Here is an 18749-nt window from a genome sequence, read left to right on the forward strand (position 1 = left end):
CACAAGATTTTTTTTTTATTCGGACGACGATATACATCGATATACTTAGCATCAGCAAACATTCGCTTTTCATTGTGAGCAGTTTGACATTTTTGACCAGATTATTCATTTTTCAATACTTTCAATTAATTAATTAATCAATAGAATAATTGATCAATCAAGCATAATAAAACATTGGATTTTCATTCTGAGCAATCTGACACGTTTGAACCCTCCTTTTCACACACTTTTAACATTTTTTTCATTTCTTGAACTATTCAATTACCTACAATGATTTCATTAACTCGCCATCGCCTATCACACACCAATCAATCATCAATCAATAGAACCAAAAATTGTCATGATACGATTTTTTTACGCAGCCCCCGATTATTTCCGACACGCTGTGCCGACTACTACTACGCAGACGGCTTTTCGACCGAACAAGCTGTATACGCTATAGCGTAAAATAATTAAATGCCTCTTATTGCCTCGTCCTCAGCTTACTGTCCGTGATCCGTGGTCTCCTTCACATGGCACCTTTGTCAGAGCTCCTCCTGTTAACAGTGCTGTGCGCCAAAACACTAATGGGGCCGGGAAAAGATCGCACGGTGCCCATAGCAGGCGACTGCTTCCTGCACATCGACGGCGGCATCAGCGTAAAATTGGGGGCAGCTGAGGATAGTGAACGCTGTTTGATTGAAAGTGCCTACCAGATCGAAGCAGTAGTGGTTTTTAAATTGTCCAAAGGCCTCTCAGTGTAAAATGCATTTTGGCTCGGAGTGCGAGCTCAAAGAACCGAAATCGTAGCCTTGTCGGTCGCAGTGCTGGCCTTCGGTCATCATACTAGCAACCGTCCCGCTAAAATTGTCAGTCTGGACTGTTAAAACATTAAAAAAAAGGCACGTTGACTTTAAAGTTGGCATTTTATTCATCCTGAGGTAATGTATTACCTACGGTCTCTTCAACAGTTTCTTTTTCAGCGTATATGTTACTAACTTGGTGTTTCTTTTCTGACGAGCTTTTCTTCAAAAGAGCGTGTTGTTTCATACAGAAGAGTCAATTATGAAGAGCGTGCCTTCAGCGCTGGCGTTTCCCTTCTGCTCCCTTGACCCGTTGCAGTGTATACCACGGATGTTGCTGCGAACTGCCCACACAAGCTTTGGCTAACTGACAGCGTTCACCAACGCCAAGCTTGTACCTTAAAGCATTAATTAATTAATCTAATCTGAAACGTCGCAATATACCAGTGAGGACGAATTAAACACTAATGTCGCAAAAAAAATCGAATAACGTACAGAGTGCGTTCGTTCAAAAGAGAGCTCTGAATACTTATATTGTTTTCTATCGCCCTCGCAATACGCCCAGTGTGGCATGTCCGAGAACACAAGAGGATTTACCGGCACAGTGAAATTGGCCTAACTGCTGGCCGCTCCAGAGCTGTTCACAACCATATTTCAATAAAGAAGCCTACACTTACCTCATTCAAATATAAATTTAACTGCAACCCAAGGAGTTTGATACTGCTACAGACTGGTACAGCACCCGCCATTTATTTTGTCAGCGCTTGGTCTTGTATGACGGCAGGCGCCTGAAGCATTGTGAATGCGGTCTTTTTCTTGTTTTTGCATCGGGCTGCACTCTTCGACACAGAATTTCCTGTTCTATAGCCCTCTGACAAAAATAACTTTCTATTCAATGCCAAGCCATTCTTATGAACCTCAATCGAAAAAAAAAATCACGGCACATTATTGCTGGCCTTCGGCTAGCGTGTTCTTCCTATTCATGCTAACCAACAAGTTCGTTTAGAGTTGTTTACTCTAATAATCGTCGTAGGGTCCAAATATCTGGATCTTTCACATGTATATTTCCCCTGCAAAGTATATTCCCAAAAATAGCGAATAATTTTTTTACTGGATCCAGCACAAGTATACGGCTCACGTACTGTTGTTCTTGGTGGTCATTTAGGGGACTAGTGAGTGTTTATGTTTGATAAATTCTTAGTTCGGCTGTTGAAATGGTGTTTGTAAAATTGAAACGTGTAGATATCATCGAAAAGTTTGAATTAGGGCTTGTAGAGCGTGACAAGAAACCAGAAGTTGTGCACTTGCCAAACAGGCATATTTTACGCAATCTTTTTTTCCCGACGCATTCACACATGCGCGCCAAGCAGCGCATGTAGTTCATAAAGAGGCCCCTCGTGTGCACGGGTTGAAACAGGTTGCGCCAAGCTTCTTCGATGTAGCACGGCTGTGGTCATTAAATGGGCTCAGCCATGCGCAGGAATTTGAAAACAGGCAGGCGCTCCTGCTGCAAGCATTTCAAGTTTTACGAGCTTTTTTTGAATGCTTCTCTCAGGCCCTGTATGTCCAGTTTTCCTCGACACTAGTTTTCCTATATATGATAGTGTTCCTGTATATGCTGCCTGTAAGCGCATACTCAGGAACACTACTCGACACTAAAATTACAAACCAGAAACTAGGGCCATCTGTTATCCGTTATTAGGACCCAAACTGCGTCACCCGAACCCAAACCTAGTGCAATATAACCCAAACTGGTTATATTAAACTTGTAAGTCCGAGAAAACTAAAGAGTGCCGAGGATCGGCGCGAAGATGGTGATTATCATAGACGACTGTTCCTCCTCGCTCCGAAATCTGACCTACAAAATGCTTCCTGAGCCCACATCGACGATATCCGACGGCCGTAGAAAATCAACGTGATGTACGGAGCATTTGAAATTCCTCTGGTGACTGAATGTTAAGCGCCACGTCGCACGTGGGAGTAAGCGTGCGAAAGCGAAGCGTTTTTCCAGATTCCCTGGGCTTGCTGGGCTTGAAAAAGGTGGTGTGATAAAACTGATGCCACTTGGGTATCTTGCAACGCACTTCTCCCTTTCTACTGTAAACTATCTATTGTGTTTCCGACATTTAAAAAAATTCGGCCGGCGTTCTTAAGCGCTTATTACCGAATAGGTCAAAGACAGGAGTTCTCCCAAGGGCTCTAAATGACAGAAACGACTACCACAATTTTAGTCTTGCACAGTAATAGACACGTTTTAAAACTCGACCTGAAGCTACTCAAGACGCCCTGTGCAAAAAAAGAGTGTGTTTCGCCTCTTCGTTCTTTTTTTAAACAGCTGCTTAACAGCTGAACATGAGCATGTGGTCAGACTATGGACCCCTAAACATGGTCTCAACCAATCTGTGCTCATAAGTTGGATATTGGAGTCCGTTATATACTTGACCACTGCCCTTCCGGAAGCTGTGTTGCAGAACTTCATGGCGGTGAGATGTATCCACACTGAAAGACATCAGTACTAAAAGTCTGTGTTTCAATGTTGAAATTTTTCGCCGAAAGCCTGAAAACGTACGTTGCCTTGTGAAGGGCGTTTAAAGTTTGGCACAGTCGACGTCATGAAATGGAAAGAAAAGTTCGCGCAACAGACAAAACAGCAAGATATGTACGAAAACTTTTTTGGCACCCTATATTCAGGTTGCTTTCTAACACTGAGTGTCATGTAGTCGTGTGATGCTGTACTTTGCGATGTTCTCTTGGAATGCTACCTTTCGAGACTTTTATAATGTTTGTTTGGGGAGGAAAGCTGGGGGAGGAAATATTGGGGAGGAAAACGTTTCTTATGATTTTCTGTGAAAAAACAGCAACATCAGATCAAGTAGATTATCTTCTCGAACGACGGCACTATAGTTTCGTTAATGAAAATGAATGCCGCACTAATAATGAATCAAACACTGCAATCATCCAACACATTTTTTCCCTTCGCAACAATGATTCCCCCTTCACAACAAGCACACTGTCCTCACTTGTGGCGAGGCGGCCTATATGGCCCTGATGGCTTGCGATGGCCGCAGTGGTTAGCTTCCCTCTTTAGGTTCAGTTTCATAAGGTCCCTCACGCTAATGTGCAAGCCTCTCAGAAACACATACAGTCTAAGGACGGTCAGCCCCTCCTCCTAAAGAGCTGTCCGATGAACTTGTTGATACCAACGGGCGGCGTCTGTCCTTCGCCGCCAAGGCCAACGCGGCCCACGTTCCAGTTGGCCGGGTTCACCAGTTTCAGCGAACCACGCACCAGGTCCGACATTGCCAGCATCCCGTTGTTGACGGCCAACTGGAAGCCGTCGTATGCCTGCAGCAGGTCGTGCCCTGCCGACGGAAGTGCGCCGCTAGTCGAATTTCTCCCTCCGCCGTTGCCACTTGATAGCGCGAACGAGGCGTTACGAAGGTTCTGGGAGAGCACAGTGACGAACTCCCTGAGAGGCCTCGAGCTCTCGGCTCCCTGCGTGGCCACTCTCCGCATGACCACTGGAAGGGCTGCAGTCAAGTTGCGCACCAGGAGCGTCAGGTTGCCCATTGTTTGTTCTGTGAGGCGCGCCACGTCTGTCCTCGGCAGTGACCTGGTCACGTTCTGGATATTTCGCAGGTCCTCCTGCGCATGTCACGAGAAAACGTCACCGTTGAGTTTTTTTTTTCTTGAAGAGAGTCTCTATCTTTATGAAATTACAAGTGTCATGTCAGATTAACTGTGGTGGATTGTTGCTGCATGAATGATGGACGCGTGTTGCAACTTAAAAGCAAAGTTATAGTACTTAAGACATAAACATCCCTGCACTGTTGAATGGTTGGGAAGGCTGTACTTGTCTCGCTAGTCTGTCAGCTTGTGTTTTAACCAGGGATATGCTGTATTTGATATTGATTAACAGTTCCACTAGGGCGTCTGGACCCTTTGCTGCTAAGATCCCTCTATACCACTGAAATCGTTGAATAGAGAGCACATGTTTTAATGCGACAGCGTCAAAGGCTCCCGTTCAGCGGAGAACCCGGCGGCACCGGCGCCGTCGGTGTGCGAGAAATTCCGGATTGGTGAAAAGATTGTGTCGTCACTCGTGGAGCGGCGGATTTGAAAAGTTGTTAAAACATCATAAATTTTGAATTTAAGGTCACAGCATGACTGAAACGTCTTATTGAATGTAAGAATATAAGGTAAATTAATTGCACTGAAAAGAAAATTCAGATGATAATCTAACTGAGCACATGCCAATTGGACCCCGAGTAAGACACGCTACCTCTAGGCTGCCGAGGCACGTTCGTTCGACTTTGTTAAAGGGACACCTTGTGTGTCTTGTCCGATAGTCTCGCCTGCGAAGCGATATGCAAAGAGGACCCCAGTGCTCTGAAAGGAGCCGTCAACACCACTGCGTAACACCCTTCAGGCGGAGCTTAAGTGTCCCCCAAATTTTGTATGAAGTTTATCGACGCACGAATCCCATCCTACGCAAGAGCGATAAAAGACTACAAGTGCCAGAGGCCTCATTTTGTTACGATTGATTCTATCTTCAGTCTCCTTAAGACTGGATGGCCCTGCTCTCAATACCGCAGAAGGCGGACGACACTGCTTGATGACATTACAATTCGCGACTGCCATGGCATCCAAGCAAAAAGAGTGGATTTAAAAAATAATCTTTTCAAAATAGGACCCCAGCTCTCCTGAGTGCGATAAGTGCCCCAGTAAGCATTTAACTTTCTTTTATAATTTGTCTTACAATTTGGGTATTTCAATTCATGAAGAAGATAACATAGTAAAAATGTGCTCGAAAGTTTTGTAGAAGCATGCGCAACGAATATCACCTTCTGTTTCATGAAATAATTTATCATGTACTTTTTAACAACGTCCTTTACGCAGGCCCTAACAGTAAAAAAACAGGGCGTTCATTTGCACTTGAAGGCTTTGCTGACCCCCTGGTACTGATTATTTCATGAGGATAATATCTAAAGTCATGAGTAATGCTGAATTGGCGAGGCTCCAATGATTTGCATTGTTCATTCACGCTACAGTTAGATGAAGGACGACCATCATTATTTTTCCGAAATCGCTTACTTCGACTCCAGGCCATAAGCAAAAAAAGAAACATCTCTCAGCTCGAATATGATAATCGGTAATGAGTTATCACAGCCAGGCAGCTGTTGGCGATTTCTGCGATTGAATGAAGAAGAACTGTTTATGTTTATGTATTTTTCATGCTCACTGGAGTATTAGAGTGGCTTTCTCAGCCATGTCCAGCTTTCTTGGACAAAAATTTTGAATATAGAAATATTGTAAGGTACTGTTAGAGAAACTTGAACAAAAACAGCGCAGGAACAGGGACAACAAAGAAGAAGACGGGACAAGCACTGTTTATTTGAACAAAAGCAGCGCATTAAGCCTGGGGACATCTTCACCATCATCATCAAAGACAGCGCAGGAACAGGGACAAGAAAGAAGAAGACGGGACAAGCACTGTTTACTTGAACGAAAACAGCGCATTAAGCCTGAGGACATCATCACCATCATCATCAAAGACAGGGCAGGAACAGGGACAAGAAAGAAGACGGGACAAGCGCTGTTCCTGCGCTGTTTTTGTTCAAGTATATACCAACTCGCTCAACTTGTCGTGTTACTGTTAGAGAAATTTTCAGGGTAATTGTACATTCTTCCTATGCTCAGAAAAACTTTCTTTTAAACTTTTGCCATCGCTCGTATCGAGTAGTTAAGACTGCCGTAGAAAACCAATGGGGAGCGTTACAGTGGCAAAAACGTTAATAGCAGAAGAATGCAAGCCTGCCGAGGGGAGATCTGCTGATATATTGATAGTCGCAGGGAATTCCCACAATATGGAAAAAAATTGTGTTCACAAGCTTTTTCCGGCAAAAAAATGCGTTTGTCAAGAATTGTTGGGTATGTGGACCTTCACTACGGCAGCTTTCACAGCTGGATCTTGGCTGCGCCGGTGGTGTGCTTCTGCGCGGGCGGCGCGTTTACAGTTAACTGAATGTCGTAATTGTCCAGTGGGTTTCGCGGTATACCGTCCAGGTGTCAGCCCGCTATTTGTCTGTAACCGCGCGTTTCCTTAAAACTACTTATAACTCCGACACAGACGCGCTCAAAGAGTCTGACAGGCGTTTCAAAACGTTTGGCGGTGTCTTACGGCCGCGCGACTCCCCTCCCCCCCCCTGATGACAACAAAAGTTGTGCGATGCATCCTGTGTGTACGGGATGGTCACCAGATCTCGGGTAAAAACCAACTGTGACGACGTCATCACGAATAAGCACGCACCCCCTTCTGAAGATGGCAAGGCTAGCCTAAGGCAAGTGCAGGGGGTTGTCACGTGATCGTTTACGGCCACACCCCCACCGACGCTCAATCGCACAATGTATAAACATAGACAGCTGAGCATTAAAATGTGTATGATTTTTTGAAATTAAATCCATTAACGGGGTTCATGAGAGCAAATGTAGAAAAATGACGCTCTGCCAGACAAATATATTTATTAGCATCCTCCATCACCTCGCACCGTTCATGTAGCTCGTTCAGTGATGGGCTTGGGAAAAGAACAATCGAGAGCTCAGTTCATATGATTTGACTACACGGTGAAAGCACGCAGAACGGATACACGCACGCACAGAACGCGCGCACGAAACCGTCGAAATCACCACAGAACTACTCAGAGGAGCGGACGCGATGACTTGCATGTGCAAGCAGCCACACAGGACAACAAACACTACACTTCGATCAACAAAAAATACACGCACAAGCGGGTTAATCATGCACCCACAAGACCAGGCTGCTGCCTTCCGAACCGTGAAAACCGCGTCGTCCGCTGCGGCAGCGCCACCGTAGTAAAAATAGAGGAGGCGCTGGCTGCGGCAGCACCCTCCGGACAAGCAGCGCCTTCTGTCGCGATCGATGGGCTTTCATTGCAAACGGCGCCACCATCTCCCACTGCGCAGCCCTGCCGCTCGGCACACTAGCGAGTATATTCTAGGCACTATAGAAAAACTGACCCGACAGGGTGCGCTTCCGGTGATCGAGAACTCTGGGTGCGCACCGGTGCAGTTGATCGAGGATAGAAGGTGCGCACCAAGACGCACCGGTGCGCACCGGTGCGTGTGATCGAGGATGCCATATGGCTCAATGCTGTCAAGCTTAGGTTTAACATGTAACCTGTGCAACTACACTCTCTAACTCCTCACCTGGAAACGGTGCATCAGCTGATTGGCCGTAGGCGTCATGGCATTCACACCGGCCGTGGCGAGGTTGTTGAAGGTTTGCAGTGTGCGGTTGAAGTTATGCACCACCGTCTGCAGGGCGGCGCCCGAGGTCACCGATTTGGACATGTTACGAAACGCATCACTTGCTGACTGGAGCGTGCGCTGCAAAGGGTCTACGCCACTACCGGCGGGCGGCAGGCGCAGCCGCTGGAAGCTGTGTTGCAAGGCCTCCAAGTTTTTTAGGATGTTACCATTGAGCCGGTGAAGGGAGGAGAGATTCCGCAGCGCGGCGCCCAGCTCCCCTACGTCCCTGATGCGTAAGTGGTCCGTGATGTTCGTCTGGACTTGGTCGTACAGGTCCCGGGCGCACTGCGTGCAGGACATGAGGGACATGAAGGGCATATAGATAGCAACTGTTTTCTTTCCGAGAAAGTATCTGAAGTACGCAGAGAGGCCGTTCGTGCCAGGGAGGACTTGATCTCAACCCCTATCTTTCGGCGTGGCACACTTCGCTGTCATTCTCTTCGCCATGCGTACATTTATACCGGGTGCTTTTTTTTAACTCTTCAGAAATCGTTATTTTAATCTCTACGAGAGATACGTCGGTGCGGTCTGTGACGGTGAATTGTACTGCAAGGCGGACATCATGTACGTGATAGAGCTCGGTGATTACAACATTAATTATCTGAAATTAATAAATTAACTAATCAACTTTTTTGCTTTTGATTTCAAGACCCAACATTATTAAAAAATCGAAAGCTGTCAACACAAAAGCTGTGCGTAGTTTTAAAGTTTTAGTTATCGGCAGTGTAGTTAGAAATATTTAACGTAAAAAAATATGCGTTATTTAGCTGGTAAAGTTGGCTTCCCGCAATGCAAAATTTTAAAACGGCGTCGCTTTTATTTCTAATACAGCAAATTCTTAAGTGGCATGTTTATTTTATGGCGTACAAGCAGTTAACTGGATTCCTCGACAATACTATGCCCAGCGACGCCAATTTAAAGATGAGCGTTGCGGAAAGGCAACTTCACAATAAAAAATGTGCATTTTGACGTTACATATTTCGAAATACATTGCCGATAAAGAAAATTTAAAATGAACTCAGCTTCTAAGTTCACAGCCTTCAGTTTCTTAATATAATGTTGAGTCTTGAAATCAAAAGTTGATTAGTTAATTTTAGGTGACTATTCTTTTAATCACTCAGCTCTAGCACGTACATAATGTCCGCCTTGCTGTACGATCCACGTGCACAGACCGCACCGACATATTTCTTGCAGGGTTTAAAGCAACGATCTGCAAACAGTAAAAAAGAACACCCGGTACTATGATTACGATTTGCAGCACACGTCGCAAGGCTTTGATCGCTGTAATTATTACGTTTCTCCGCAAAACATGTGCGTCCTACATTCAGAAATTGTCCAAATGTGTGGGCAGGAAGTTCCTAGGGCACGGATATTTCGGGTTGTTCTACTCGCATGCAGCTTCTAAAATTCGATGGTGCAGATTTTTAAATACTAAACTACTACTACTAGTAGTAAGTGGTGGGTTCGCTCTGCACTGAATCCATTGCCCTTTCATTCCTACCCAGTCGCGGCTAATGGAACCGGAGAAGCATAAGGGGGAGTAGTATTGTGATGAGGAAAAAATAGGCTCAAAACCTGTTAATGTCCCGAAAAAAGCGACACTCACCTTGTTGAACCTGACGATTTCAACAGAGTTGTTCTCCTGCAGTCCGAGAAAGTTGGAAGCAGTCATGAGTTGAGATCAACCCATGCTTGCAGAGCTTGCGAGTTAAGCACGCTGAACGAAATAAAAGCCGCTTACCCGTGTTACGCCACGCTGGAGGCACTGTTGAAAAAAATAAACAAATTAATCGCAGTTTTGTTGTACACTTCCGGGAGTAGAAGGTACAACAACGCAAAATGCTACAGCCATGTCTGCTCGGCCCAAAAACTGGACACATGAATTCATTGCAAAGTAGGACATCTCATTCTATAATTTATTATTAGGAAGGAAATTGCTTGGCGTTGCATATCTGATAGAGAGGTCGACGCTCCACTTGAAAGGGGACCGAAAGGGAAAAACAAAAACATGTAAAGCAACACAAGATGGCATGTTCTCTGGCCCACGTTTCAGTGACTGTGGCATTCAGCTACTGAGCAGGAACCAACTTGCTGAACCAACTCGGCAAAACAGGAAGAAGCTCTGAATATGCTGATGTTGTCAGCATGCATTATGTGCTTTGCTTCTTTGTATATGTAGGCTGCGCCATTTACGTACAGGTTGAAGAGCAAGAGGCCATGAATGCTCCCTGGAGGGACGCCTGAGTATGCGATTTAAATTCATTTATTGATACAAACTGTCGCCTGTTTGTGAAGTAGGATTTAGAAAGCACGAATCTTCTCCTGTGCCTTTGTTAACTGGTGTGTCAGAAGGCAGTATCTTATGCCCATAAGTTTTTATCATACATGCAAATGATTTTGTCAATATTGACGTTGTGGACAAATTTATTATGTATGGCGATGACGCCACCATTACTTTCTCACGGAATTATGTCAACAATCTCGTATCAGAGGCAATTACTTGTTTGACAAATTAGTTTTCTTGTCTCAATCAAATAGGCTTAAACTCAATCCCACAAAAACAAAGCTTTTTTTTTTTCGCGTCAGAAAAAATTAATGACTATTCAACAAGATATCCACTGCGATGGCCAAACCATTGCTTTTGTTGATGAAAGTAAAATACTTGGAGTAACGTTTCTTCACATCTGACGTGGGACATACACTTAGATAATATCTGCAAAAAGCTTTCACCGATTACAGGGGCATTATCGCATTCTCGTTCATTTCTACCAAAAAAAAAACAATAGGAAAATATACTACGCTTTGTATAACTCTGACACTAAATATTGCAACTTAGTTTGGCTAACCACTTCACAATAGAATATGCAGAGGATACACATATTGAAAAAAAGGAATTATTCGCAACATCGCTAGTAAAGATTATTTCTCCCCGACAACAGAATATTTTCAATCCTACAATATAGTCAGCATTAAACGTACTTATGAGGAACGCGTCTTGCGATCATTTCATTTAGCCACGGATCCTTTCAGGCAATTTCTCACGTTGTTATCCTCCTTAGAACTTGTTAATAGCACCCGCGCCCGCAACACTGACACATGGTTGGTACCCCGTTTCGGCACTAATTCTAAACCGCAATCACTTCAGCACAATATTCCATTCATCCTTACAAACACATAGCCAATACTACTTTGAAACTACTAGAACAGCAATTCTCATCCACATAGCTGCAGCTTTCATTATGAATGATTTCTAATATTTGATATGGTGCACATAAGCTATGATTATATAAATTTAGGCTTCAAGACTGTACTCAATCGTCACCTTTTTGCCATGAAATATTACTGGTACTAAGAATCTATTCATGGTTCCTACTGATATGCCTTTTAGTCTACTTCTGATGGACGTAATTGCCTCGAAATTAATTAGGTATAATTTTGTTTCAAGTTAGAGTTGATTTTTATTGGAGTTGTGTTGCGTGCATGCAATTTCTTTAATGTGCTAGTTGTTATTGTATACCTTGTTACTTTGATACCAGCTTTCCAGAAAAGCAGCGCTAAAAAGACGGGGACAAAGTCGCGACGACAAGGATGGGCGCTGAACACAGCAGCATATCTTTAATTATTCATTTCTCAGATATTCTCTCACGATATTTTGTTTCTTCCTTTTTTTTTAAATTAATCTGAAATTTCACCCAAGGCGCAATCATTAGCTTGACACCAGTTTACCTTATTCTATGGGGTCTCACCACTGAACCCTTGCCAATCTCCCGTCGTGGGTACGTGCGATGTGACCAAGGCAACAACAACAACAACAACAACAACAACAACAACAACAGCAACAACAACAACAACAACAACAACAACAACAACAACAACAACAACAACAACAACAACAACAACAACAACAACAACAACAACAACAACAACAACAACAACAACAACAACAAAGCAGAGATAGCTTCCCTAGATTTGGATTTGAGCACTGCGCTAGGCAATACAGCGAATCCGCCTTCTTTGTCAGTTGGCGCTGCTTTTCTGGAAAGTATGTACCAACACGCCCAACTCGCCGCATTGATACCAGCCTTTTTTCTTTAGTCATCTAATGTATATGCATATATTGTTCGGCATGACTCATCGCCTACTGCCTTGTTGGTGATTTTACGGGCCCTGTCAAGCTGTGTGGAATAGGCTTTTGCCTTTAAACCCACCAAAAGTTTTCTGAAAAATAAATGGAAAAATAAAAAATGCCCATGCGGCGCGTGTGAAAAAATGCGTTCGGAATGATGAAAGGTTTTCCTCTTTTTATAAATGTTTGGGAGTGATTTACGTAACCATATAAAACATGCTCGAGCCATTTACATGCATTCTGTCTGTACCTTTGAAAATTCTTGAAAGCCATTTGTGGTGATCTCGAAGCTTGTGCCATTGGCAAGACGGATATTGTACTTGTGGTAGTTTCCATCTTCCTTCAGGACGTCTTGTGCTGACAAGGGCGCAAAAGCACTTATCGTCAGTTTCCCTCATCAAATTGTCCCATCGACGACGGGTAGTTGTCTGTGTTCTATAGTATCTGTCCAACCAGCAGCGAGGACGTGGTCCTCAATATGTTGAAGACTGCGTGCGCTCCCTTAAATTTACACCACTTTCGGTGAGCACAGACGCCAACCAGAATTAATCCTAGTGAACATTTTTCCCCCCAGCGACATAAGAGAGAATTTACAGCGGCCATCCCGGAAACAGTAGGCGTACCTCTATGCGCGTATGCGTTGCTGTCGCACCTTGGCCATTTTTACGCGCAAACTCGAAAAATTCACCCAACTAGGGAACTTCGGTTATGTAAGCCAATTTGAATCGGACCGTAGCACTTTGAAAGTGCTGAAGCATCATAGAGCTCTTGGTTCGCTAGCGATAAAACTGAGGCCCGTAGTAACTACTTAAATATTAATTATTTGCCATTTTTCCCAGAAAACAACGAACAAAACCATTAGGTGGGTGCAATAGAACAGTATGCACAAATCGCGTGGTTCTATTACAAGTAACATAAAATAAAAACGCAGCGATTAAAGCGGGAACAACGGAATGTTCAATTACCCGCTCTAGATCCAACAACGACGATCGTTGCTATGAGGCTGAAATGGATGATCTGCGTGAACGTAGCCATTGCGTCAGTTCACCTGTAACGAAATGTTAAAACAGATGCAGAATATTCTCGCAGTCTTGACAAAGCATTTAGCCGAAGTATCAATAATGAGTAGTGCATACGCAAAAAGACTTTAAAGGAGTTCCTTAATGACAGCCTATTATGGCGGTAAATGCAGTAATGCAACATCAACGACAATAATTAGAATAAAAGTATGTTGTCAGTATCAAGGTATTCGCTGATTTTTTGCGACAAAAGCCCCCAAAAATATGAAGCTGCGCAACATGGCCATCGATTCGCTTTTGTGCGCAGTCAAGCCAATGCAGCCTGCTGGCCTGAGTGTTTGCATTTGCAGCGCCTTTCTAGAGGAAAGTGAGAGCTATAGTCTGCTCAGTGCAGTTAGTTCACTGGAGCCTCAGACTGCAAGACAATAAACACAGGGGACTCTCAAAAATACCCGAACCACACAACAGAAATGTGTGAAATACTGTTACCTCGCGTATATGAGCAGTGCAGGTAGTGAAGTACGTCTCTTCTCTTAGTACAGAGTAAGCGCATGCAAAATGTTCTAAACTACAGCATATACACACAAAAAACGCTGAGAAGCATGTTAGAAACGTTGGCGAAAGGAGGATGAAAAAAATAACATAATAGGAACTAATACACATAGCAGGAGAGAGATGGTACACATATTTTATTCTTAGCATAGTACTTAGGTGGGAAAGGGAAGGAACGCTCAAGTAGCGGAAGGAACGATTCAGTGAAGTAGGCTAAACGTAGGTTTGTCTTCGATTAATAGAAGGTCCGGCCGGAGCAGGTTACGCCCGTGGTAAATGCGCGTCCTTCCAAGGGTTCACTTTTTACTCTCAGTTGAGATTGTTAATTTTGGCTTTTCATTTTTATTTGCTTCTTTTTCCTCCACACCTTGGTTTGCGCGCAGACCTCGCTTCATCTATGAACTAACTACGCTGCCGGCCAACCTTGTTACTCATACTCTCAGCTCCACTAAAAAAAAAAAAACCTTACATATGGTGCAAATTACAAAATCTTGTAATGTTTCTTTGGCCAGCTACACTCCAAGTTGCGTTCTGCGTACTATGCTCCACTAGTCATCGAATAGCCTTCTCGGACCCTTTAATGGCATATTATGAAGAAATAAAAAGAAAAAAACAACCATTGCCTTCAGATTGTGTTACCTAGTGTACAGATATTCAGAAGCCAATATATAAAATTCGTTTGCTTCACTGAAAAGTGATAAATCAAAAAATAGTATTTAATCTATTTTGTGCAGCTAGCACGAGTTATGCGGAAGGCCAACACAGAGGCCACGAACCAACTCGAAGGCCCAGTGAGAATGAACAATTTTTGTCAATTAAATGTCTTCTTATTTTCCCCTCAGGAAAAGAGACGGGAAATTGTTGAACGTTGGTTGGAAGTCGCGCATTCGCGCTCTCTTGTTCTTCATAGAGCTTGCCGACACTGACGCTAAACTTCTACGCTATTCTACGCTATTTTCGTCTGTTGTAGCTACAAAGTCATCCTGCCATAGCACTGTGGGCGATGAGTGGTAACATCGCGTAATTGAATATAATATTTTACATTATAGTCCCTGAGAAATTTGACTGCTTGGCTGCAGATCTTTTAATGTGAATCTTTTTTTCCTTACCCATTCCTGGGCTTACGCACACGTGTGCGCGTGCGTGCGTGCGTGCACGCGCACCGAACTCCGGCGTGTTGTTCTTGAGCCAGGTTAATTTTTCAAGCGCATTGCTGTGTCGTGTCGCATTTTGGATAAATGCATCTCCGGCCCGAGTACTCGACCGGCACAGTCGCCTTTGCACGGCGACATAGGAAAACTCACTGTGCTTGCCCCAGTCAAACGAGGCGCATGTTGCTTCTCTAGCTAAGAACGTAAGCCGCAAAATTTTTGAGATGAAAATCAAAGTTCTGTGCACTTGTGGTACCCCTTGTATTCGAAAAGAACAACTAACGAGCCACTGTCCATCACACATATATTATGTTACGCATCTTATTATGTCATTCACGCTTCCTACCATTTCAAACAAACATTAATCGATTATTTTTATCACTATTATAACTTGTAACCATGGAACACAGATGTGAATTTTGGCTTGGAAAGTTCCAACGGAAACGCAAACGAAAAAAAGTCCCTATAGTTTCAAAACGTAGGATGTCATTAGAGTAGTACTTTATTTTCTCAATGGAGCACGAAAACCGCCGCAAGCCGTTCGGCCTACCGCGACTGAGTGACTTCGGCTTCGCGCATGCGGACACCAACAGTGAACAGCGGCTTATTCAAGCGCAGCGTATTCTATTGAATTCTTTAATCCAGGGGCCACCAGCATAAAGCGTATTTTTTAAGGGCTTTGATAGCCGGCTACATGAAACATTAACAGCCAAGCAACGAGTACGTGCGCCCTGTGGCAATGATTCACAAGCAGTTTATTGTTTCCCTCCAAAGTTCGTTATTACCTCCAAAGATGTTACGAAATTCCCACCACTGCCTAAAGCGCTGGAAAGCATGATTGCCACTTTCGCGACAGGAAGGTTAATAATTTTAGTTGATTTGCATATGCCTCCGCAACACAATTTTTTTTTAGTATGCAGCGAGTGTCGAAGCGTATTTTTTAACGTTTGCCTCAGGGCGCAGAAAAGGTTGGCGTCCTGTCTATTTGGCATGTAAAAAGAGGTTATCGGCCCGATGTGTATCGGCACAGTCTACAAAACCAAAGAAGAACCAGGAAACAAACAGCCGGATCTATGGAGCCTAACAGCCCGCAAGAAGCTTCAGCAAATGAAATGAAATCTGGTCCCTCTGTTCAAGAAAGGACTCATCAAACAATAAATGCAACATCAAAAAATGCGCGTAGGGCACTGAGAATAAGTGTTTTCGTTTTTTCTTCCCCGCCGCCGCCAAACGCAACATTTTCCCACATGCGTCGAACCTCTTGCTACTATTTGAGTGGATCGCCGAACTGCTGCTTCTGAGAATACTGCCGATGCATCGCATGGTTTTAACTGCACTCCTGTCTGATTATGGGTTGGAATCCACGGAAAGCAACGGAGAATTTATGAGGTTACAAAGAAAGCTGATGACTGAAGCACTTAGAGTACAGCATCTTCTACTGGCATTATCTACATAATACACGCTTGACAGGAACTTTTTTCCCAACGCAAACGCTGTTTTTGCGCCAATATCGTGAACTTCAAGAAATGTTAAGAAATTTTAAGCCGGACTTTGACTGCCGACGTATAGCCGAGCTCTGAAAAAAAAGCGAGTTACTTAACTTTCTGGCACACACAACACAGAAGGAAAATGATCGTTACCCGAGTTTCTGTTGCGCAATCGAAACCATTACGGCTATTTTTAGCATAAAAACCATTGGCACAGAAACCCAAAATATCAACGGTTGTGCTTATGTAAGAGTTACGAAGTATTAAATTCGGGGAATCCTATTAAGTGCTATGAGAAACACTGCTACACGACGGACTGGTACACTCACTACACGCGGTGTAGCAGTCCGCCGTCAACACCCGATGTGCAAGACGAACGTCGATATCCTTCGCAGGTTATTACCTTTCAAATAACGGTGTTTGATAAGTAACTATAGAGCTTTCGCATGCAGAAAGCCGATTTTTAATGATGACTATATATACCTTTCTTGAAATACTTACGGCGCTGCATACGCCAAAGCTAGAATGAGGAGCTGCGCGCTTCATGTATGAATACAGGAATTCGCTATAAATCGATCATGTCAGCGCCTTGCTGCCATAGGTTCCGTTTTTAAAGGTTGAGAACATGCCGACAAAATGTGATGAACTGAGTAAGTAGGAAAAATCAACATTTATCAAATCACCCTCGGGACTCATTTTTCTCGTTACCTTCAAGTATCAGGGACTTTAAGGAATCTTCAGAAAGAATGTTAAGCAAGAAAAAAAATCGAAAGAAATTAGAGGAAATTTTACTGGGTGCGGATGGGCCGGTGACAGAAACTAGTCACGGTCCAATGTCATGCTGAACAAATCGGTACTCGCTGGTTTCTCTCGTGCATTTTTCAAAATACCATTCAAAAGGCGTGGTAATAAAAATAAGCGCACCTTTTGAATCAGAAACTGATGGTGAGGGGCAAGAAAATGGTCCACCCTATTTTATGACGCCAGGAATGTGTTACCGTAGTACTTTTCGGATGCCGTTGCGTTGCAACATCAACAACTCCAGCGACAAAAATTACGAAACGATAATGCCGAAATTTAAGACGCTCCTCACTGTAACAGTGTGGTTACCAGTACTCCACTCGGGCACCTCGTAGTTGCCTATGCAGCAAGAAGTCCAACTCAACATCGTGCAACCACCCCTGCCTTTAACTTTTCGCAGGCTAGCGTTCCTCGGGGCACCTTCGGACACACATCCTGAGAGCACTGGGACACATTTCACGAGTGACCACCCGGCCGAGCTGAGCTGCCTGCCTCAGTCTCCTCGCGCCACAGGGGGGCAGTGAGCACTCACCGCGTGCACACGGTTCCCAGAGATCGTCCTGCGTTGTCCGCGGGGTCCCAGTCGCAGCGCGGCCCTCTGAATCTGGAAAGAAGACGCACGTTCGGCCGCCGCCGCTTCGCGCCGGGTGCGCCCGCGCCCCTTCTCCGGCGTGGCCTACAAACGCTCTAGACGAGGCTGCACCGCTCTCGTGTGTGAGCAGGCGGCTCGTAAACGCGTCGCTCGCGCGTGTGGAGGGGCGCCAACCGGGTCGGGATACAGGCGCGTAGAGTGTGTCGTCGCCGACTGTCGTTTCGGGCCGCTCCCGCCCCGAGCCTGGGCGGCGAGCGAGAACTGGGTCGGGCCTATTTTGATGCCCGGTTCGACAAACTCGGGAATGCGGTTCCACCATCGGCGCGTACGCGGCAAAAAGAGAAAAAAAGAAACTGTGCAAGGGAGGACCCTTCTTCTCGCTCTTTCTTCTTTCTGTCGTATGTCCATATGCAGTGACTGTCGTCTCGAGTGCGGATGACTGGGTGTTCAGAACTCCGTAGCTGGAGCGCGCATCTTCGAAGTCACCCGCCAAAGCATCCTTTCCCTGTATGTTTTTTCCCTGTATGCGCTGAAGGGGCGGTGACACGTTAACGAGCATCCGTATTGTGTCTAATAAATGAAACGGTGTCATCGCTACCGGAAGTGCACACGGCGGGCGCTGAAGCCAAGCAAGGGGAGAAAAGTACCGCTGCCGGATTGCTGTCTGATCCGGCGGGACGGAAGCGGACCGATGCCGAAGCGATCAGTCACGAAGGCCAGTAAGTCGCCGCCGTGCTGTATGAGGAACAAGCAGAGCCTGCGGGTTGCGACATGAATCATTCAGCGGCTAGTCTGTTTCCTCCTTCAGCGTCACCACGCTGCGTCCTATTACGAAGCACTGCATCATGCCAGTATCGCTCCCTACGTGTGGCGCCGCATGTTATGTCCTTCCATGCCACTCAGGACGGTG

At 44.8% G+C, this 18749-nt stretch overlaps 1 protein-coding gene across 1 annotated transcript; it reads right to left on the reverse strand.

Annotated features, from left to right (window-relative positions):
- Positions 1-17935, reverse strand: LOC144115534 (uncharacterized). Its single transcript, XM_077649960.1, has 7 exons — positions 17780-17935; positions 13203-13285; positions 12488-12594; positions 9853-9876; positions 9718-9753; positions 8010-8396; positions 1-4427 (listed from the first exon to the last, which is right to left on the reverse strand). The coding sequence occupies exons 2-7, from the start codon at positions 13270-13272 to the stop codon at positions 3939-3941; spliced, it is 1113 nt and encodes a 370-aa protein (XP_077506086.1). The 5' UTR covers positions 13273-13285; positions 17780-17935; the 3' UTR covers positions 1-3938.
- Between the last annotated feature and the right edge of the window lie 814 nt (positions 17936-18749).

This window comes from Amblyomma americanum, chromosome 1 (genome assembly GCF_052857255.1).
Source record: "Amblyomma americanum isolate KBUSLIRL-KWMA chromosome 1, ASM5285725v1, whole genome shotgun sequence".
In the NCBI taxonomy this organism is placed as follows: domain Eukaryota; kingdom Metazoa; phylum Arthropoda; class Arachnida; order Ixodida; family Ixodidae; genus Amblyomma; species Amblyomma americanum.

Excerpts from the sequence above, each read along its gene's own strand:
- LOC144115534 (XM_077649960.1), bottom strand. The coding sequence starts at position 13,272 with ATGGCTACGTTCACGCAGATCATCCATTTCAGCCTCATAGCAACGATC. Across the intron at positions 9,877-12,487 it reads GCTTTCAAGAATTTTCAAAG|TGCCTCCAGCGTGGCGTAAC; the intron begins GTACAGACAGAA and ends TTTTTTCAACAG. Across the intron at positions 8,397-9,717 it reads AAATCGTCAGGTTCAACAAG|TGCGCCCGGGACCTGTACGA; the intron begins GTGAGTGTCGCT and ends TCCTGCACGCAG.